Source organism: Balearica regulorum, chromosome 1 (assembly GCF_011004875.1).
Source record: "Balearica regulorum gibbericeps isolate bBalReg1 chromosome 1, bBalReg1.pri, whole genome shotgun sequence".
Taxonomy (NCBI): domain Eukaryota; kingdom Metazoa; phylum Chordata; class Aves; order Gruiformes; family Gruidae; genus Balearica; species Balearica regulorum.
In genome coordinates, this window is record NC_046184.1 from 44,060,505 (window position 1) to 44,083,640 (window position 23,136).

Consider the following 23,136-nt stretch of genomic DNA (forward strand, 5'->3'; position numbering starts at 1 on the left):
GCCAAGTCATTAGCGAATGCTACCGCATAAGCTAAAACTTCCAGAACCAATACAGGAAGAAAAAAGAAGACTGTATCAGTTTCAGAGATACTCATAACTATTAAGAGGTTTTTGAGTCTGCTGGATTTCTTTAAATTCTATCAAAGTACCTCAGAGCAATGAGAATGGTTGATAATATAAGTAATAAGAGAGTGATCCCAAGAGGTTTCATGTGAAAGCAGCTTCAAGTCAGAGAATATGAGCTACCGGAGCAGTCTGAAGTCCATAAATCTGGTTTGGTGTCTTTCTAAAAGATCATCTTTAGCTTGGCCAGAAGATACTATCTCGATGAAGTAATCGTTTGGTGAAATAGTGCACGTGTGCTAAAGATCAGATTGGCTGATCGCAGTGTTCCCGCTTTCCTTTTCCATGTACAATAAAATCCGATGAAAAATAAGCAACAAGGGAGCTTGTGCACTGAATTCTGGAAGGAAATGTCTTGATTCCGGTTGCAGTCATGGGTAGCCATCCGTGGAAGTCAGATGTCCTGTGCTATGAGTCGAGGCAATAAAATCATAAACTGGATATTTACTGCTCCCTCAAAGTCTCTTTAAGAGATGGATCAAATTTTTTAGAGCACAATATAAACAGATATGAGATAGTTACCTTCTACAGTCAGGAAATAAGGAGAAAGCAGAAGAAATGTGGTTAAAGTGGTCAAAATCCTTAATCCATGTTAACAAACTGGGGCAAGAAACCTGGTGTTTGTAATTGAGCATGATAAAATGCGGAGGTCCCATGAACACCGCACGTCGGGATGAGGGATACCAGACTAGCCAGGAGTCTTTGGGATAATAGTTAAGCTATAGACAGAGCCTTTTTCCCCCCTTATCTCCCTTTGTAAGGAGCAGAGGAGAGATTCTTTCCGGGTGATTCAGAGGAAGAGCATAACCCAGGTGCTGCTCTCCTCGGGACTGTGTGAGCCCAGCTCCTGAGGAGCCACAGGTCACGCACTGAGTTGTTGTTCTCCTCTATCCATTCCTCTTGCGTGCCACCCTTCTTTCACACCTGCCAGAGCTCAACGTTTGATTTTCGATAAAACCACGGCAAAGTAAACAGGCACCATCTGAGAATTACGCGGCACAGCTATTTTGCTGTGGAAACTGCAGGGAGGGTTTTTTGTGTCCAGCACTTCAAAACCCTACTTTTGTCTGATTAGTCTTCTAAATTGCTTTATTTTCTCCTCAGGAGAAAACCTAACTGATAATTGAGAAAGGAGCTTTCTATCACACTTAAAGCTGGGAGAGGGCTATAGGAAATTTAGTGATAAATCTTCTCCCAACAGTAAAAACAGTGTAACACAGACTACAGTAGTTAGAAAAATATTTATCAAAAAGGTGAGAACACCTGTGTGGATGAGTTCATGCTGACCTGATTGCAAGTCAACCAGTACAGTTCTGGTTGTTTTCCTGTGTCTGCTTTGATGTTTTACCCAGTCCAGTATGTTAGTGATGCCATCATCCTAGCTCCAAGGAGGACACATACAAGAATTTTCTGAAGACTTTATTTTGACTGATTCCTACTTCATTCAGTTCTGAAATTTTTCTGGGAGAAATGTCAGGCAAAACTACCAGTAAAAGGCCTTCCTGATGATGCTTTTAAAGCTTTTAGCACTGCATGTTGACAAGGTTTGAAATGGGAGCTAAGACAGGGAAGACGTAAGAAAAAAGGTTGCAGGTGGCTCAGTTTCAGCACATGCTGTTGGTAAGTAGAGGACAGTAGCAACGTTGCCAGTGATTCTGCCAAAATTCTTGCTCTTGGCTTAAAAGTAAATAACTTTTAAGTAGTAATAAATACATTATTCCTGATTTGAAGCTTTGGATTCTATGCTTTCAGACTTTTATTTCCAGCCGTGAGGGTTAGAGAAGTTACTTTTTATTTGAAATGCAAGCTGAGAGTCTCTCATGATAACATAATGCCGAGAAACTAAGGCTTCGAGAAATATACTCTGTATCTCAGGGATTGTGATAAAATCACAAGAGTTGGCAGCGGTGAATATTCTTAAAGTTTGCATACAGTTGATTTTGCAGTCTCACTTCTCTAATGATACAGTACTTACAGGAGCTGGTTGCTGGCTAGAATATCAATGCGAGAGTTCTTCAATGGGTTATTTCTGAAAACAGACTATTTCAGAAAATAGACCGATGCCTTAGAATAAGTTCCAGATTCTGATCCATCCTGAAAGAGAAGATGGATGCAAAAGCAAACGTAACCCCAGGAATCATAAGCAAGTAGAAAGACTTTAAAAATACATTTACAGATATATAAAAGTTACAAATTTATATGTAAAAGTATAGAGGTTTATATGATTGTTTTGCAGAGTCTTTGGCACCTAGTTTGGGGCATTATTGGGGTGTTTAACATCAGCTTTTACCTCTGACTTTCTAGTTTGTGAATGCCACAATGCACGGGCAGTTGCAAGAGACTGTCAGGAGAAAAGGATTCTGCTTACATTTTGCTGGAAAACTGTAACATTAAGATGAGCTGCACCTTGGATACAGGGCCTCAGGACAAAACACTAACTTTCACTCTCATTGAAGCAACAATTTTTTAAATTGCCTTTGCCTTCTGATTTTTTTTTTTTTAAATAAAAGACTTTATCATCGAAGGCAGCTAAAACTCTCCCCAAGCAACTTTCATCCCGGTGTATAAAGTGATTTAGAACATCCAAAAACTTCTGGACTATTGTAGCAATGTAGTAGAAAATAGGTTGTTACTTAAAGTGCCCCCAACAATTTTTCCCTAAAATGTGTTAGGTTTCTGGATAATAATAACACCCTTTTTGAAGTTAGACTGCTTGCTTTCCTTCACTTAGGAGATCAGCCATTTTTCAAAGCAAAGAAGTTTTAGCTAAAAGTTTCTAAGGTACCTAATATTGTATTCTGGCCCAGTCGATAACCACAAATGATAAAAGGTTTTCTCTCAGCCTTTGTGCTCTCCGGCTGCATTAGAAAGTGAACGAAGATATATGAGATGACACAGCAGGCTTTTTAATCCTTTAGAAATGGTTGGCAAAGTCACCTCTTTACTTACAAAAAGTAAAACATATAAAGTTGGGGCATATGGGTATTTTTTTAAAATAAATGTCAAATCTTTTTGTAATCTACTGTATTTTCGCAGTCTGGGGTTGGGTGAAGGACAATACTTTAACATGCCGAGACATGTTTATGGCAAGTTGAAAAGTTTATGAAACAAAGGCGCTGATAATTCCAGGAGAAGCAGGAAAATACAGAGCTTTTGAAAAGCTTCTGTGGGTTTTGCTTACAGCCCTGTCTGGAATTTGCTATGGTTAGAATGAGAGGGATGCTACGAAAAATAAATCTGAAATGCTGCGGTGCCGTGCATAACGTGTTGTAGGCAAATTTATATAATAGACCTCACTTTAAAGCTTCAAAGGCACTTTAAGCCTTTATTTTCTGAAAACCTAATCAAGATACCAAATGTGTGCCAGTACGACTCAGAGTTTATATTCTGTCTGATTTGAGGAAAAGTAAATTGACAGAAAATTGTAGCAGTATGAAAGCCGTTTTTTTCACATCTTTTCACTGTTTTTCTTTGCAATCTGCAACTTTTGCTCCAAACGTTGTGTTACTCCTTAGACATTATCACTTAATTGAACACTGCTTCTCTATGCGTGAGCAATATCTATGACAAATAAGTAGTAAATGTCTTGTGAAGGAAAATCTAGTGAACTTAATGCAAAGTTGGGTTGCCCTGCTTGTCTCTTTTCAAGCACTAGTATAGATACAAGTCCCATAACCTGGAATGGAAGGGAACAGGACTTCAAACCCCACCGTTCCCTTCTCCCCTTAAATTCCCACCCAGCACACCCGCTTTTCAGATCAGCCACAAACATAACCGAGAAAACAAGATGCAACTTCTTTGCTAACTCCAGCTAAAAAAGAAAAATTAACACAAATTAGCAGCAAGGTGGTTGTAGGCTGAGTTATCTAATTGCATCCTCTGGGTGCCACCACATTGCCTTTCAGAGTGATTCAGCTCTAACCACGGGGCTGTCCCAGGCCCCAGGGTGGAGTCCAGTTTCCAGGCTCCCACTGGTGATGAGTGCTTAATGGTGTGACGCCCTACAAAAGCATGATTCTGAGCTTCCGCCACTGGTTGGTGTCACGGCCCGTGAACTTCTGGGTTTCCTTCCTTTGATTTTGGGGGTGGATAAGAGTATCTTGATGCAACTTCAGCTGTGTTATACACAGGTTTTGTTTGCTAATGTTCATATCGTTTGTGGATATTTGAATAGTTAGGACTGGCTTTCAGAAAATCAACGTGCTTGGAGCTGACAACACTACGCAACTACAATGCCTTAGCAGGAAAGGAGAAAAGGTAACAATGAAATCAGTATGCTAGCGGGTGAGCACTATATAATTAGGAAACTGCGGCTTTATTCTTGTCTCAAAAGCTATAGAAAGCTATGACTATGATCCTATTTCTGCATTCCCTCAGCCATTGCTTATTTTTATACCAAGACAACATGCTGGTTGACAGAATCCTACTGATTTTCTTCCACTGAACAAATATGAGACATACATACAATCTTTTTATTGTTAGTCTACCACCCTCCACAAACCACCTCTCCTCTCAGAAGAGATGGCGATATTTCCACCTGCAAAATATGATTCCTGCCACTATCTTTACAACCCTGTGAATTAAATTCTGTGGGGAAACCACCCCATTCATTTTGGCTGTGTGAGATCAGGGATGCCACGGGAGCCAAATGGCTGAGAGCTAGAAAAAGGTGTGGACACGACAGTTTCCTGCCAATTGCAACCAAAGACAACCATTACAAGTGACATGCAAGGTTACTAAGGCTGAAATACTGTTGTTGCTCAACAATGCATCTGTCTCCCTATTTTTTCTTACTCTCCAGACTGTTTTTCTGTGAACTAGCATATGCTAAAAACAAAGCTCATCTGGATTTCAGAATAGAAACCCAGACCTTACCTATACCTTGATTTTGTTAAGCATGCTGACATGCACTGGGGTGCGTACTTGTGCAATGTGAGAGGAGGTGGACGGGTTGCGCTGTGGGCTGCTGAGGAGCAGGAGGGAACGTGGCACATCATTGCCGTAGTGTGGGGCTGGTGCGTGGGTCCAAGCATCAAACCCCGGCGGTCCTTCCTCTCTGATGGGATGACATCTGGTGCACCTGCATCTTGTGAGCATCCACCATCTCACGGCATCTGCAGTGCTGAGAGTAGAGCCGGAGAGCTTTCACAGGACAGTTTGTTACACTGAGTTTGGACTCCCAAAAGCCATGCAATAGGAGTAAGGCTTTGCCACATTTTACAGGCTACACACTAATGTGCATTGCAGATCTGGCCCTCATTCATGCACAGCAGATACAAAATCTGTAGATTTCAATCACATCTACGTGGAATTGCATGCTTTCACCAATGGCATAATGGCTTAGTTATCTTACAGACCCCCTTTAATAACAATTGCTCAGAATACATCCATGTACATATAGGGACGTGTAACAGTAAGTCCTGTGTTCTGCCTCCACACGCAAAGAGCTGAATCATTAGCAAAGCTTGTATTTCAGGTGAGATTTCCCATGGACCACAAGGCTGATCACCAGTGAAAGACTGACTACATCTACGATTAGGGGAAATCTTGGTGGAAGGGCCAGATTGGCTGTAAACTGAAATTTATGTCAATAGAGTGACAACAATTTACACTGGCTCCACTGCAGTATAATGGTGCCTTTCCAGCCAAAAAGAACGTGTTAAAAACATTTGAAGCTGATCATTGATATGTATCTTGGGATTATTTCACTCCGCAGCAAAAAAAGATATGTAAGAAACAGGGTTTGCTCATATCTGCAAATCTACTTTCAAGCTACACTTCAGTAGGAAGCACGATAAAAGGAAAAACAGATAAAGAAGCAGTCAGTCCTACTGCTTAGGATTTGGGTTTAAATTATTATTTATTTTGTTTCCTCAATCATTTTGCTTTACTCATTTGGCTGGAAGGTAAACGCGTGTTCCCTGTTGATTTATCTCCACTCAGCCAGGGGCTTTTGCTCCTCGGTTTGATTCCTAAAATGGTAGCGACAGCAGATTTTGTCTGACTTCCAGAGGGCTCCTCTCAGCTCCTGGAATGCAGCGGGGAAAGAGCCCTGCAGAGACCAACAAAGACGGTTGTTGCACTAAGACTAATAAAGACAAGAAAATGGGCTTCCCCACATGCGCTGAAATTCCTGCTTTCACTACTCTCTAAATCACCGCTTTTGTCTTACTTTATGGTAAGGCTACGAATTGTTTCCCATTACCCGGCTGAATGGTCTTTCTTGATCACATCAGAAAACATATTTTTCAATAAGTTTGGAAAACACCACTGCATCACAGTAAAGTTTTTATTATACTAGTGTACAGCTTGAAAGCATGCTGCCGCAGTATCAGTGGATTAATTATAGCACAGAGGAATAATATATTATGGGAATTGAAAAAAACCTGGGATTTCCCCTTTTATTTTGTTTTTCTTACCTATTTGATTTAACACACTGAACTTTTCAGTGCTCTGAAAAGTCTGCTGTCCGTTATGGAAGGAAACCAATTTTCTATATTTTTTTTTGCCTTTTAATAAAGTGTTCTTCAGGTAATAGACTGTCAAACTCACCAAATCTAGAAATGGCCTTTGCTGGTAATGTACCAGAATCCGAAGGATTAAATTCTTCCACCAAGCAGGGTCTCTAAAAGGTTAATATGGAGTTGGAAATTAATTTCATTCCAAATACAGAACAATAGTGTGCAGTGACATGACTTTGTGATAAGCATTTGTTAAAGGTAAATCCTCCCTAAGCCCTGCAATTGTTTTCCTTTGTGCTAATGGCAAGCTAACCGGAGGCGCTCCCTCTCTCTCTCCCTGACTCTCTCTCTCCTGAGGGTATCAGAAAGGCAAGTTTATTGTTTGCTAAATCTGGCGCTTTTTTAATTAAAAATTCAGTTCTCCTTAGGTCATTCTTTTTAGCATTTGTGATCTTCATTGCTGACAAGAGAATTTTTTGTCTGTCTGAAATCCACGAATTTAATGCTATTGCTTGCTGATGGCCATTGCTGGCATGTACATTAAACAAAAAGAATTTCAATTATTTCTTATTGCTGTTGAGTGACTGTCTTGACTTTCATTGTTCACAGGCAAAAAAAAGGGGCCTATTGTCACTTAGGTACTGACTAATGCAGAAAAGTGTTCAACAGGAGTTTCCAGAGGAAAGCTGAAGCCTGGGACTCTAGGGGAATTGATTGTTTCATGTTTGTACCAGTGATTTTTAACAGGAGTTAGGTGCCTTTCAAAATGGACCCATCTGCAACTTCAAAGACTTAGCACCTTTGAAAATCTATTCTAAATTTGGTGAACATCATTGCTTGAAAAGAGTGTTGCTTTTTGAGCTTAGTTTCACTGAAGTTATTTATATTCTCTATTATACATAGCAAGTACTGCCTTGGCTTGGAAGCAGTGTCATCCACCTTTCCTTTACTATGGCTTCAATCTCTTGATTCCAAATAAAAACACTTAACAATTTGACTCCTCTGACATCCTTCTTGCTTCTCATCTTCTAATAACCACAAACACTCAGGCATGTCTTTTCAAATATTCCTACTATAAATTCTGAAGGGCCAAAGGGTTTCTGAAATTCATGTGTGCCTTTTGGATTCTCGGGTTATTTGACTTTATTACAGATCATGATCCTTTGACTGGACTGTATCAAGATCTTGTTTCAATGGAGTAGCACACAGAAATATGCTGAGCTGCCCAGATTCAATCTGGTTTGTCAGTGAAGCACAAGATCAGATTGCTCCACCACTTTTGTACCAAATTGGATATCTGCTGTATAAATTTGTAGCAGGTAGCCAAGCTGAAAACCATCATATACCTTTGGATTTCTGATAGGTTGTGTCGCATTTGACTGCCTTTTAAGCTGAAGTGGTGTACAATAAGCGGTGAACATGTCAGTCAAATATCCATTTGTGCCGTTAAATGGCTGGGACAATTTGAAGAAGACTTTGGGTACATTGGGGCATGAGCTATTGGTCGTGTTATCAGAAATACTTCCATCTTCCACCTAATGATTCCATTCGTCAAGTTGTCTGTTCTCTTACAGCAGGACTAATGTTCTCGGTAGCAGAGCGTTCTTACTGCAGATGCTGTTGGACTCAAACGCTTGTTCTTTAGTGTACCTTGAATGTTAGCCCTTAAGTACCTCCTGGTCTTGTTCTTTTTGTAGCTTGTCTGGGATAAACAAACAAGGTAAATTGTTTGTTCTACCAAAGACCTCAGCACTTCCATAACTCTTCAGTGGGCATAATCTAGATGTTACTCTTGTCTAAGTAAAAATTTGCCTAAAGTTTCAGGTCACTGCTTCTCATTATGTGGAATCGACAGGAATGCGAGCAGGCATGCAGCCCCCCAGCCCTTCCTCTGCAAGTACCCGAATTTAAAATCTGACCTTCAGGCTTTTCAAAGCTTTTTTTTTTTTTTTGTCATACTGCAAAATAGGTTTTTACTCAGCTGTCAGTTTTGAATAACAGGTATAACTTAGCTGAACTCAGTTGAAACTGCTGATAAATTTAGCCTACATTGTAACTTCTCATGCCAAGATAGAGATGAAGATGTTGCCTATCCCAAGAAAATCTGCTTTTGATATTTTTTCCCCTGACTGTGGTTAAATTTAATCCAAAACAGAGCCAGTCTTCCCAACAATATTAGGAAACACCATCTAGAATGGTCCTTTCCATTCCCTGAGCAGATGCAGTTCTTTGCAGTATTGTGGAGGTCTCCTCGTCACCACCAGAAAGCACATCTGCTGGGCTCGTCCTTAGCCTTTGCCCCGAGCAGAGACCAGGGAAAGATTTAATGTGGCCTCAGTGTCTCAACAAGCACAAATAAACATCTGTATCATGGATTGCTTTAGGTTTCATATATGGGGTTGCTGGTGTATGTGTCAAGGCAGTAAAGACTTTGATCCTCTGAATGACGCTATAATTTGGTGCCACAAACAGCCTGTATGAATGCCCAGAATACTTTCCAAAATCCTGCTTAACAGACACTGGATGTGTTGGGAAGCAGGAGAGAGGGGGAGAAAGAGCTGTTAAGTATTTTCTCCAAGTAATTTTGAATGCTTGTTTTGTAGGCTAAGATCAACACTGCAATCATGTAGCTCCTTACTTCCATTTACCTTTTTTCCTTAAAGCTTGAATCTAACAGAAAAATAATGAAAACAAAATGCCAACTGATCTTTATATAAATATCAACTTCTCATGTAGAAAAAGTATTAGGGATATTATTTCAAACTGAGACTGAAAACTGGATGCTGATGGACTCCTTTATATACAGCCACTGATAATGAAATGTAGTTTGAAAGTTTGATATGCTCTTAAAATAAATATCAACCTTGATAAAGCATAACTAGGGTTGGTTTCTCAGCTGTGAAGAGTTTGGATCAGGCTGCTTTACTGGTAGTCACTGATGTTGTAAGACGATTTTTTTTATTCTTTCTGTACTGCAGCATTCCTGCAGTATTAGCTCTCAGTGCTATTTCTGGTTTAATCATCCAAATCAAAAAACGTATCTCTTTCACTTTGTCTAAGACTGAAAGCTTACCTGAATGGGAAAAGCAGTTTATGAAGTAGAAGCAATAGTTTTTTCTTAAAAACATCAAAATAATTTTGCAGTATATTGGTTTGCATTTTTCTGGCAACTCATATAAATATGAGCTAAGGTAATTGGGTGTTTCCTACCCTTTCTATCATACGTAGGTAAAACATCCTGTTGCTTTCCTTTTCTATTTTTGCTATCCTCTGCTTCTCCTCCCAACTCGCCCAACATTGTTTTGCACCACGAGGATATGGAATACACGGTCATAACTGGGTTTGCTGCATTTGAAAAAAAACCTCTCGCGTGTAAACAATGTGATAGTTCAATGTTTTTGATGTGAGGCAGCCTTTATCACTGCCTTTGTCTTCTTTTGAGTGTGCTGCTTCTACCCCTCTGTGGGAGAGGATGCAGATTACCCTTAAGCAGGGTATATTAGCTTTTTTCCGTGTAAAGACAATCACAACACAGTCGTATCATGCTGATGTGCAGTCAAGCTATAAAACCTTACTGTGGCAATGTTGACATGAGGAGTCTGTAGCACAAAATGTATATTCTTGCTACAGTAAATTGCTAATACACTAGTTGTTAGACCAGGTTTTGGTTTTAATAGAGTTTCTCTTTGTTTCAGGGTTGAGTAATTCCTTTAAATGAATATTGCCACTCACTCCGATGTGGTTTTCTTGATTACCCAGTAATACTGGAACTCCTATCTGTCATCCTCAAAGCAGTTTGAGATTAGGACTTGTTTTGCCTCGCACCTGCAGGGTTTGGGTTTTGGGGGTTTTGTGATGGGGGCAGGAGAAGGAGAGGGGGAGAGGAGTAACCAAAAGAGGGATATGTTTGTTATCAGTCAGCAGTTTATGAAGGAAAAAAAAAAAAGAAGTGTGAATTGTTTTCAGAGAATAAAAATGGCCATGGAATGTTGCTACCTACCTCACCTCAGTCTCTATAATGTTTGTCCTGAGTAAAGGTGTCTCGGTCATGGGAAAATATTCTTTTTCAATAGGTATCATCTATACGTCTTTCTGACTGGCATTACTTCCTTTCAGTCAATCCTTTCTATGAGCATAGCCTTTCACTACATGAAAGAAATCATATTTCTGCATTCTTCCAGTTATTTTTGGGTGTCTGTCTTTGCCCTTGTTTCTGTGTGGCATAGTGATTTTCCTCAGGACAGTCAGGCCAGCTGTTTAAGCCTGGAAGCACAGAGAAACATCCCCATGCGAACAGAAATTCTTGACTAACCAAGATTTGTAAATCCCCCTGGGTTTCTTTCAGTCAAGTCCCCTAAAATCTTAATAGTCACCAGTAGCATCACTGACTGAGATTCCTAAATTAGGTGCCTTTCCACCGTTATCCAGGACGTGGGCAAATAGCTATATGCAGTAAACATCCAGAGGAGCAGAGGTCCAAAGATGCTGATGACACAGACAAGGCGGGCGAGGGCACTCAAAGAAAGGAGACCTGGCACCCAGCCTTCGCTCCGCTGAGTAATTGAAAGGAGCACAAACAATACAACGTTCTCAGCAGAGCAGACTGAGAACCTGTTTCTCATATCTTATAACCTCGTCTCACTCTCTCGAGAGCTGAGAAATGTAGGTTCAGATCCCTTCAGCCAACAGAGAATTCTGAAGAACGTTTTCTAAATCAGCAATTAGCAATTAGCCTCTTGGCTACCAACAAAAGAGGGGTGGAGAAAAAAGTCAGGATTTAATTGCTTTATTTTGTTAAAAAAAAACCCAGATAAACCCAAAAAACCCTAAGCGGGCACAGCTGTAGGAAAACAGTGGAGACTTGAAAAGGTGAATTCCTCTCCATCACCCTTTTTCCAGGCATGTTGGGGCATCTCTGCACGCAGGTGTCTGGCCCTTCCAAACCTCAGCCTTTGCCACCCGATGCTCGCTTTTTCAGCCTGATTTTTGGATTGTGGCCTCCTCTCAGCAGTATGTGCCTCAAGAGTGAGGTAGGGCAGTTCTGCCCCGCTCCCCAAATATTCATACCCCTCTCTGCATGGCCGCCTTAGATAGCCAGCTCAGATCTGGAGGACTTCAACGTACTCGCTAACAGTTCAGTGTGATGCATCATGATGTACCCAGCTCCTGTTGTTTTCTGCTAAAACATCCACATGGTCTGCTCTTTAACCTTGGGTTGTTTGGGTTTTTCTTTATTATGTGCTTCTGCTTCTTTCTCCACTCTTCTGCCTGTCATTATTCCTCAGTCAACGTGTCCCGACCCGTTCCCCCCCCACCTCCCCCCAGTTCACTTGAGGGCCATATTTTGAATCTCTCTAAGCCTCTATGTATTGTTTTCTGGTATTTTCAATACCACCAATTTGATAAATATAAATTTAATTAATTTTTTCTTTATATCATCACAAGGCATTACATAGATTCAAACTCAACAGTCTGCTGGAATTTGCTGCCTGAAGTATTGCCAGTTTGCTTTGGTTTCTGTCTGAATTCCTGTACTGGAGAGTCTGCCTGTATCAGCAGCCCTAATTAATACTTTTCCACCATTTGATGTTAATGTCTCCCTCATCTTAGTTGCTATTGTGTTCTGTTTGTATACAAGCATGACATATTACAATATGCTTTTTTTATTTCTTCATTTGTTATGTAATATTGCATTTGTTATGTAATACTGCCCTTCTCCAGTATGTCAAAGTTTTTAAATTCCATGCTGTCTTTCCCCAACCTAACTACATTCAAACTTCACGAGCAGTCAGTTCCTCCCCTTTCGGTGCAAGGTTTACTGCTTTGATGCTCGTAGTTTCCATTTAATCACATTTACAAAGTGTTTGGTTGAGTTGCTTTGCTTTTCCACAAGATTATTCTGTGTTTACCCACAGCCAAAACTCAAGGTGCATTTTCCTGTTGGTTCAACCCACGTTTGCTGCGCTTTATAGAACTATTTGTTTTGCCTGTGAGTAACTATGCTGAAATGAACTGCTTGAATGCAAGAGAGATCAGCTGCCCTTGCTCTGGCAGTAAACTTAATCATAAGCTCATAAGCATTAATTTGTGCTGTTTTTAAATAAGTGTTTTGGCGGTGGCTTTTTTTTTTTCCCCCCAGTTTTCTGCTACTTTCCCCATCTGGCGCTGTCACGTTCATTGTTCTGTTCCATTTGGAAGCGCTGTGGGTGGAACTGCAGACTCGAGTGCTGGCTGAATAGCCCTTAGGCCACTGTGAACGTTTCTGTTTCCACTGTCAGCTCGACGTGTTCAGCAACCTCAGTTTGGGATTCTCGGGTGAGGGGATCGTTGGCTCGCTGTCGGTTTTACAGCACCTCCTCCTTCCCAAAGCTCCCTGGTTCTCCAAATTCAGCATTTCAGTAGCAGCTTGATGTGCATCTAACTGCACAACAGTGAAGAGCTGTTATTTTGAAACTGCTTTGCTACACTCTCCGTTTAACTTTTTTTGTTACAGGCAGGCTATCGTTAGTTTTTATAAATACTAACTCCTCCTTACAATCCTGTAAAGGGATTGTTAGACTCCATTATCCCTATGGGACTCTGTCTAATGTTACTGAACGTGAAGTTACAAATGTTTTCATTTATAAATTATGCAATCTTACAGCATCTTCTTTTAAAAAATGCTGATGGGAATATGTAATCCAAAATCATCTAACTTGTTACACTATGACATATAATAGGAGCAAGAAAGGGCCTGATGGGCAGTGCACCTTGTGTGTGTGGGCGAGCGCTGCATCTGTCCACCCGTGGGGCATAGATAGATGTTAACAAGTGTAATAAGAGTCTTTTTAACTAAACTGCCTGCAGCTATCAGGGCCACTCTGGCAGCCCATTTGCGCTGCTTCCAATTTCTCAACTCCATTCATGGCCAGTACGCTACTGGGTGGTGTTGGGAGAATCTCGCAGGCACACCGCTCAACCCTCAGCCCGCTTATTAAAGTGATTTTAGAAAGTGTTTTGCTGGGGTCAGGGCTGGCATAGACACTACACAGGAATCTACAGCGAATACTTTTGCTAGCCACCTTTCCCTTGTGTATTGATCAAGTACAGGCTACAGGTAAAGATTTGGCCCATGACATCAAGTAATCTACAGCCCAGTGGGGTTACGGAAACTGTGATGAGATCCCAAGTAATTAAATATGAACATTAGCTGGGGACTGGACATTATGTAGCAAACAAACTTTTTTAAAAAAATCAATAATCCTGTTCTCAAGGAAATGTGATAACAAAAAACCCACAAACCCTCTATTTTCTGCCAAGAGAATTGTTTCTAATGAGAATGTTTTCCAATATTTCCCTTGAGACATCAGCTGTTCCTTAAGAATAATGTTCCAACTTTAATTTGCTCATTTGTGGAGGAAGGTAGAAAGCCCAACAGCTTGCGTCAATGAATATAAACTATAACTTTTATGCAATCTAGAATGTACCATAGCACTTGTATTCCTTCTTAGGAATTGTACCTTATATTGTTTCTTCCCCTGATAACATGTTTTCCACCCTCCGGCTTTCCTTCCTGTTCGAAGCTTTCCATTCATCCGAAAAATACTAGTTTAGACAATCCAGGCACAATATCACTCTAAACTCATTATTTCAGAGACCTTAATTATCCCCTGTCACCCATACATGAATAAACAGAAGGGGGAAAAAAAAAAAATCAGGGCAAATTATCCATGGCTTGGACACCACAGGCATCATGTGAATCATCCCAGTCTCAGGAGAGAAGCGTTTATATGCCCACAGAGGGAGCATGTCCCATGATCCTTGGGAAAAATCAGCAAATCTGTGGGAACTCTCAGAAAGTTTGTCCTGTTTTGCTCTGCTCTCAGAGCCCTGCTGCTTTCTATAGCACAGCTGTGGCAACCGCTGCTGTCGCTCTCCGAAGGCAGAAGGAAGCACGCAGGTATTGCTGATGCTGTCAGCCTTCATCCCTGGCACAGTCTCTGTAGAAAATAAATAAAATAAACCTGTTTGCTCTATAAAATTGCTGTTCTCCCCACTGCCCGCTCCTGAAAGCCAAAAAAGCTTTGAAGGGTGTTTGCATGGACTAGGAACAGATTAAGGGTGCAAGTATTGAATCTAGCACTCCTGCTGCTCTGGTTTGGCCTTTCCTCGGCTTTCCACCCCGCTGCGCTGTTGCAGGATGAGAGCAATTATGGCTCCTTAGCATGGAACTAACGATCCACCCTGCAAGTCACCTCTGTCCTAACCGTGTTTTCAGAGCCATTTATAAGGCTGCATTTCCAAATCTGATTTTCTTCAGTTGTTGGATCAATTGCTGAGCCTTTCAGGAATTCGTTCTGCTTCCTGCAACGGAAACTCTACTGTCTGCTGACATCTTTCCTCTAAATGTCAGTGATGTGTGCTTTGGCACCGGTTTGGCATAAATTTTCTTCTGATGGGGGAAAAAACGTGCTAATTAGTACCCAGTTATCCCGAACATTTCGAAGACAAAAATACAGCTGGAGGCAATTCTGGCACCATATTTCTTCTCGGTTTCTACATTTCAGTTGAGAACACCTTCTTATTACAGTGTTTTGTCATACGAAACTTTATTCAGCTGTATCTATGACTAGTTTGTTCTGGCTCAATTTTTTTCCTATTAATCATGTTAGGCTTACTCAAGGCTTGTAGAGAGTTTTCTGTGATGGCACCGCACAGAGGTGTGTGGGATTTTTTTTCTTTAAACAGTTAGGCTCCCCCTGCACGCAGCTCAGGACTGTAATTGCGCACCCAATCAAGTCCAGTGTTAGCCCTGTATCATTTTTCAAATTTGTCAACTTTGTAGGCACTTGCTTTTCATATGTTGATTAGATTACAGAAGCCTTACAAATATTTATCAAAGACTGGCACCATCCTCATATTTGCGTTCAGAATAAACCATTGTAGTAAAACCATTCCAAGCTGGGTACTGTGTTGACATTTTTCCGCTGAAGATCTGTACACTTGAAAATTTGTGTGTTGAATTCTCTCCTACCTAGGTGGAAAATGATTTTTCATTAACTACTGATCCCTATAACAAATTTTTCATCTTAAAATCCACTGACAAGCAGTTATTCTCAAGTTCCACTTTTTCCTCAGATGTTGTCATTAGCCACGATTTTCTTGAGTTGTACTATTTTTTTTTCAGCTGTAACATTTGCTTTTTTAAAACATCTAATAATGAAGTACATCTTGTCTACAACATGATGATGATGAACTAGTTATTATTTTAAGAGGGTTTTAATTGTATATAGATGCCTCACAGTCCAAATGACTCCAGAAGTCTTTACCTGCTATTACATACCATTTCAATTACCTTTTAAATAATGTATTGGCATCTTACTGCAAACTTCAGGAAAACAAAATGTGTCAGTTGGTCCCCCAGTGCTTTTAAAGCTGTTCAGCTAGACTCCCTTGAGATGTTGTTGTAAAATCTACAATGCACAGTTATGAATTTTACATCTTTTTAGCATTCATGGCTAGACCGTTAATGAGGGAATAAATAGCAGAATTTTATTTAATCCCACACGTTGCTTAACATGAATTATTAAGCAAGGGACACACAGCCTTTCTGTCCCCTTTGGCAGGGGAGTAGTGCTGTACCCTGTAGTGCTCTGGATGCAACATCCTTTCTTCCAGATAGATGTGCAATGTCCATCCACAGATAAACACGGATGTACTGTGGATCTAAATGGCTGTTTACCTGCAAGAAATAAAACTGGAGGAAAAAACAGAGTGATGTGCACCTCTTCTAACTTGAAATTTCTTCAGTGTAACTGTTTACGTGAAAGCGAGTAGGCTGTCTTGTATCGGTGGAGAGAAATAAATATTTTGGGGCACAATTTATTTGACCAAAGACAGATACTTACTGTGGAATGAGATAACGATCCAGAGTACATCAAGAGAAATGCTTATTTATTTTCATTGGCGTCAGATGTAGACATGTCTACTTGGTCAAAAAAATTCTGCCCTTTATACCCAGGCTATGCACTTAACAGACAATTTATCATCGCTGGGCTGTAATATCAGTTCTGTCATCCTTACTAGTCTCACTTATTCAGTGAGACTATTTACATATTAAAGTATTACTCAGCATGAGTAATGGTGCCAGCACTGCAAGTAGAGAGAAGTTTCCATTAGCACTAAACCTTATCTCGGAAAAATCACTGGAGACTGGCACTTCCCAGAGGTTCTGCTTTCTTTTGATTATCCTCCTTTCTTCTAATAATTGACTCCAAGCAGTTCAGCTTCTGTTATTTGGTGGAACAGAATCTGTCTTTTTCAGAGATTTATTCATGAAGTTACTAGAAAGTCTGTGCTTGGGTATCAGATTGTCTGTGTAGATCGCAAGCAAGTAGATTATTGGAGAGTTGAGGGAGTTAGGGATAATGTCATGGGATATGGGAGAGTGTGGCTGAAGGTAATGCAGTGGTGGAGGGGGCCCTAGATGAGACCCAGAAGAACGAAGAGAGGGGAGAACTAGGTAAGACTGGGATACTTCAATAAATAGAAAGTGGATATACAATCTAATGAGGAGAAACTCAGCTAAAATTTCTAATGGCCTATCCACTTACTTGAGCTGGACACCCCATTCTGATTTGCAGAGGGTTTGTGATGAGTAAACTTATTTAATTCTCTCCTCTGAAACTAGAAAAGAAGAAACATGATTTCAGTTAGATTATATTCAGTTTGTATTTGGTTTGGCATGACAATTTTACCCTTGGATGAAAAAAAATTAGGATCTTTTATCATATGATATGTCCTCTTCTGTGCTCCATTTGGGACCTCTGCCACTGACAGTTCTGCACTACCGTGGCAATCTGGTACTGCTGGGATCTTCCCTAATAAAAACCTGGCTTTTAACTGAGCCTAACTCAAATCCCCAGCCAGACAACCATAAGAAGGTGATCAGGACATGAAAAAGAAACCACAGAAACCCAGCTTCTGGACTTTGTCCCATGGCCGTGAGGTGGTCAGATTTTGCTCTAATACCAGCATGAAGGTACAAAATCTAGAAAGTCAATAGAAACAAATCACTTAAAGTGAATGTACACGTAGACCCCAAGCATTCACATCCACTTGAATTCTAGGTTAAGAATATTTTTCTCCAAAATATGGAATGTTTATTGAGATAGGAAAATGTCTGCATCGCTATGTAAATCATTACTATACAGTTCCTTATGAGCGTATGAATAATCATCAGATCTGTATATATTGTCTGTGTGCAAGCAGAGGTCAGTAAAGGATTGACTTATATCGACTGCATTTATTTTAATAGAATTCTTCAATTCTAATCCCCTTAATAATAACGTATTACTGTACTGTTTAGCCTCCCAGCTCACTCTGGTTCCTCAGATTATATTTTAACAGCATCTTATCTCATTTCTTAACAGTATTCCACTGGCTCCTTGACTACTGAACTTCCTTACTATATATTAGCTATACCTAAAACATCATTTTGCATGTCAAAACAATTGTGCATGCTGTGTGGAGCCTCAGCAAAAGTAATAAGGTAGATGAGCTTCTCTCAAGTTCACCTACTGTTGAAGGAGTCCAGATTTACCTGTTTTACACCTTCAAAACCCTGTATGCAGCCATGTTGAACTCAGTGTTCAGAAAGAAATAGAACTTTGTTGGCTAGCATTTCTGCTCTTCACATGATACTCCTTAATTCATACATTGTGCAGCAAAAAGGAAACCTTGCAATCCCTTGTCTAGCCTCGAGCGTAAACCTACCCAGATTTAATTTCTACTTGAACTTGAGTCTTTGAGGGAGAAGGACTCTTAACCCTCTGTGACAGAGAGTTCACCACAAACACTGAGGAGCTACTCCAGCTGTTTCAGCAGCCTTACTACTAAAGTACGTGCCTATTTGTAGATTAGAATTTGTCTAGTTCCTTCTCGCAGCCATTAGATCTGATTACATCCTTGTCTGCTGGCCTGAAGAGTCCACTGCCAAAACTATACTCCCTTCAGAGGCACTGCAGACCATGATCAAATCACTCCAGTAACTTACCTGTCCTGAACTCCTAGGTCTTCCACAGTAAAGCTTATTTTGACTGCAGCAGAATGCAATTACTCTTCTCAGACACTCCAAGCCTGAATTTCGTTGCAGAGTCATAAAGCATGGTTTGTTCATAGTGACAATATTTAATTTCAGTATTAATTAATCATTCCTCTTCTGTAGCCCCATTCTTTTCTCAGGAAGGAAAGGAGAAGCCCTTTCCTTCGATAGTTTGCAATCAGGCTCTCTCAATTTATGCCACAGAAGACTTGTGGCTGGCAGGTGCTTTGTATAGCTTCTGTGAGCTCACTAGAGGGAAGGCTTGCCTCAACATACATCACAGTTCAGCTGCCTAAAGCCAAAGGAGGTTCCTACCCAAATTTTGGTGACAGTACCATACAGGTTGTTGAAAAGGATGAACTTGAGATGCTTCAAATGGTGCTTCATGGTAGGCCTAAACAGAAAAATAACTGAGCTCAGTGAAGGTACTGCTAATTAGCACCACCATGCAAGAAGAACTGCTAGTTTATTCTCTAAATGGGAACATGGCTCTTGTACCAGATTAAAGACTGATAGTGCTATTCTTTTACACAGGCAAAATATCCATTGTAAGTATAACCACTGAGATGCCACTTCACGGCAGCAGCAGCCATGAGAGTTTTGCTTGTGCAAGGAATGCCTGATTAGGTACCAAATCAGTTCTGTTCCTTAGCCACCAGAAATCATACAAAATAACAATGGGAATTCAATAGAGAGTAGCAAAACCAATTCAGAATCTATACCAATACCGTGGCCTGCACCATACTGTAGGTGCATGTAGCACTAAGGTAGAGGACTGGGATTTAAAGGGCAAAGCCCCTTCCTGCCCTGCAGTTGGTCTGTGCGGCAGACCCACGGACACTGTGCTGTGTCAGTCACAGCCCGCCGGGGATGTCAGAGGACGGGAAAACCGTGGTGCAGCTCCCGCCCAAGGAGCGATGGGAAGAGCTGCCGGGCAGTCGCAGAGCAGCCAGCTGCCCTAACCCTGTGCGCGCCATGCGTGAATTCAGCAGTGCTCATGACTCTTGGGAAAACCACCCCGCAGCCCCGTTGCCAACAAATGTTGGCAGTAAATAAATAATATTAAAGTAAAAACGTTTCCAGGATGGTTAATGAGCTACGGAACAAAGTTAGGTGGGAATTTACCCCTCCCTGGCAGCATTAAGGAGATAATGCAATAAATGATTTGTACCTTTGTTCATCAGGAACACTTTGCAGTAATACAGGAGGTTTTCTATAGTGGATATTAGGATTTTGTTTAAATACAAGCTGTTTGTTGCTAAAGGTTTTTCTTTTTTTTCATTAAGTCTTAAATTTGCAGGATTAAAATCTGCAGATAACACACTGAACTACCCTTCTTAGGTCTACTTTTTCTCTTGATTACTTAGATCCCTATGTGAAGATCCATCTGATGCAGAATGGTAAGAGGCTGAAGAAGAAAAAGACTACGATTAAAAAGAACACTCTGAATCCCTACTACAACGAGTCTTTCAGCTTTGAAGTACCATTCGAGCAAATTCAGGTAATATGTCAAACAGTGTTTTGTCTTCCCTCTGCATTCCATTTCTCAGATCTTATAAATATTTAACAGGAATCTTGTTAATTATCACGTGTGCATGCCTTCATTAGCACCTAGGTGCCAGCCCTGTGCTACATTAGATGAGTGTGACTGCTTCAAGAGGGAAATGATAAAATGCACAGTACTTAGGAAGCTTTGATTCATCAGTGAGAAATGGATAACTGACATTTTCTGTTAACAGAAATGGATTCTAAAAAAAAAAAAAAAAAATCCACAGGGAGATAGCGAAGGAATGTGCCAGCAAAAAAGTATAGGGATAAAAGAAAAGGCGTATATAGCAATTTTCCCCCAATGATTTGAACGCATTTGTGTTCCCTGTCCATTTATTGGTCCTGTTTGTTGAAAGTACTACAGCATCCCTCTTAAGTAAAACACATAATTCAGGGTTTTTTTTCAGTTATTCACTACACCGTGAAAACTTTTTGGTGATTCCTATGCTCCTTGGAAAAAGACATTTGAGAATCTCAGGAGTCAGTACTGCATTGCCTATTTTCTTGGCACCTCAGGGGAGCTCCAGAAGTTGTCCGGGTGCTACTCCTGGAGAGTCCAGCACCTAAAATTAGGGGCCTCAGAAGTCAGCACAGTGAACTGGAAGTCACCTACATTAGCAGTGGAAAATACCAGGACAAGACATCATGTCATTTTTTTCAGGGACTCAGTTACCTACCTCTGGGCTACTGGGAGGCAAATCATCTCTCACTCATAAGAGTGAGTTTTATCATGTTCTGATGTTAACTAACCTTTTCTCACAAGAGAGAAGGTCGTCTTAACCATGTCAGCAGGCATGTGGGAAACCCACATCCAATTTGCTCCCCTCCCTAAGTCAATTTTAACCTCTATTGTCAGTATCTTAGGCAAATACTCTTGTTGCCTGTGCCTGTGGCTTGTTTTGGGAGTGCAACATCACTTCTGCATATATAATAAGTATATGATTGGCCACAGAGCATCAGATCACCTGTTAGTTGGGTGGTTTGCTTGGAAAGAGAGAGTCTTTGGTCTCTGGTCTTATCTAGGTAATGTAAACCACAAACAGATCAGTTGGTACAGGCCTCCTCCATTTCTGTTAAGCCTTTACCATTAGTGTTAAACCGTTATGTTCTTTTGCTGACTTGTTAGAGCATTCATTGGCAGGGGAAGATGTACTGATTTAAATATCCTCAGAAAAGAACTGCATGTTGGCTTCCCACCCACCCCGGGGAGCTCTGTGGAGAATTTAAGCAAGACTGTAGGTTTTCTGGGTGGAGCTGAGTGTGGGAAGTGTACTTTCAGGGACCTCCCCGTTTGAATGACCACAATTAAAACAGTCTGGGAATACATCGTTTTGTGGCTTGTAAACAAAACTCCCAGGCAATATGGACATGCAGACACCTCTTGATTAGATGAGAGCATGGTACGGGGTTTGAGGCTCTGTGTCTTGGATTTTGATAGCAACTGTACTGGAGAGAAGCCCAGGAGCCAAGGCCTAACATTTCAACTAAAGCTGTGTGGTTGTTTTTTATTGACTTCGTACCAGCAAGGATAGTAAAACTAGACAAGGTAAGGCACTAGAAGTAGTGACTTGGATGCACGACTAGCCCGTTCAGGAGTTTCTTCATGCCCCACAGCACGTACAGGTGTCTGTGGACTCTAGGAATCAAAAAGGGGGAAATCCAGTGGGGCCTAATTCCCATTGATTTTAATGAAAGCCGGTCTGTGTTCTTGTGAAAAAAAATCTCATGACAAGCATCAAAGACCCAAAGGCAAAAAAAAAAGATCCATCAAATCGAGCCTCTCTGGCAATTTAGGCAGCGAATGTCTTGATTTTCAAATAGGGACAGGACTGGGGAGCTGGAATGAGCACCTCCAAGTTATCAGGTCCGAGCTTTGGCATGGTTAGGTGCGTTCTGTAGGTACTTGGCCGTTTTGCCTTCTAATCCTAAGTCAGCTTTGTAAAGGGCATATAGGCCCTTTAAAAAGTATTGCAGTTTAGCACTTTAATATTTTGAACTTTTTTGGATAATTTTATTAGAGTGAGTTTATAGCTATTTACTTCAGTATATAGCCTCAATTTAAATTCTGTAATTATGGACTTTGGTCATACGCCAATGTATTTTGGAGTTAGTTATAAAAGACTATATTTAGAGGTGATTTCATTATGGTTACTGAAGCAATTTCATCATTAGCGAAACACACTTTAAATGTTATTTAGACTTAATATGGTAAGAATCACTGTGACTTTGGGGTAATTCATGTAAAAGTCATTAAGCAAACTTTCACAGTCAAATAAAAAAAAAATAATGGTTATACAAGTTTCACAGTGGTTAGAGAGTGAAGACAAGGGAAAGTAAGCAGCTCAATAGCAGCATACCCATGTAATTTAAAATGGGCCAAACACTAACATTTTCAACAATTTAATAGTGAATATGGATTCTAGCTCCTAAGGGAAAGAAAGTGATGTCTTGAAAGGTAATGGGAGAACACCACTAGGAAGTCAAATCCTGTTGCTACAGGCAGATCAAGCATGTGTTCTGCTGTTTTCAAGACAGATTGCCTCTGTAGGTAGCAATGTCTCCAGGCCGTTTCAGTCCAAAGAGTGCCTAATCACAATGAGGAAACTGCTAATCCAAGTGTTTTTAGCAGAGGTGGTGCTTTCTACTAGCACCTGTTGGGTTTTGCAGTGCAGCTCTTCCTTTAATGTATAGTACAAAGGCAAAGAGATGCTCACATTTCTCTGTAGGGTTAAGTCAGAGACCATGAGGTGAAAATCATCTCAGAGTTAATCATCTGAGCTAGCTGTTCTTACATCTTTATAGAGCAAGGAAAAGGGTCTTTTGTTTATAGTGGTCATTGTTGTCTTATGATTAACACCAAAAAAAATCCAATAGTAACTAGCCCCCAAGCTTCTAGGTGCAGCGGCAACTTTTTTTTGTACC

At 40.6% G+C, this 23,136-nt stretch overlaps 1 protein-coding gene across 7 annotated transcripts in view; it reads left to right on the forward strand.

Moving 5' to 3' along the window:
• SYT1 (synaptotagmin 1) overlaps nt 1-23,136 on the forward strand; it is a 358,139-nt gene that overhangs the window by 330,106 nt on the left and 4,897 nt on the right. For all 7 annotated transcript variants that reach the window (XM_075747487.1, XM_075747476.1, XM_075747516.1 and 4 more), the window contains one exon: nt 20,034-20,167. In XM_075747487.1, the coding sequence (XP_075603602.1) occupies nt 20,034-20,167 (134 nt within the window). The remainder of the gene's footprint in view (nt 1-20,033; nt 20,168-23,136) is intronic.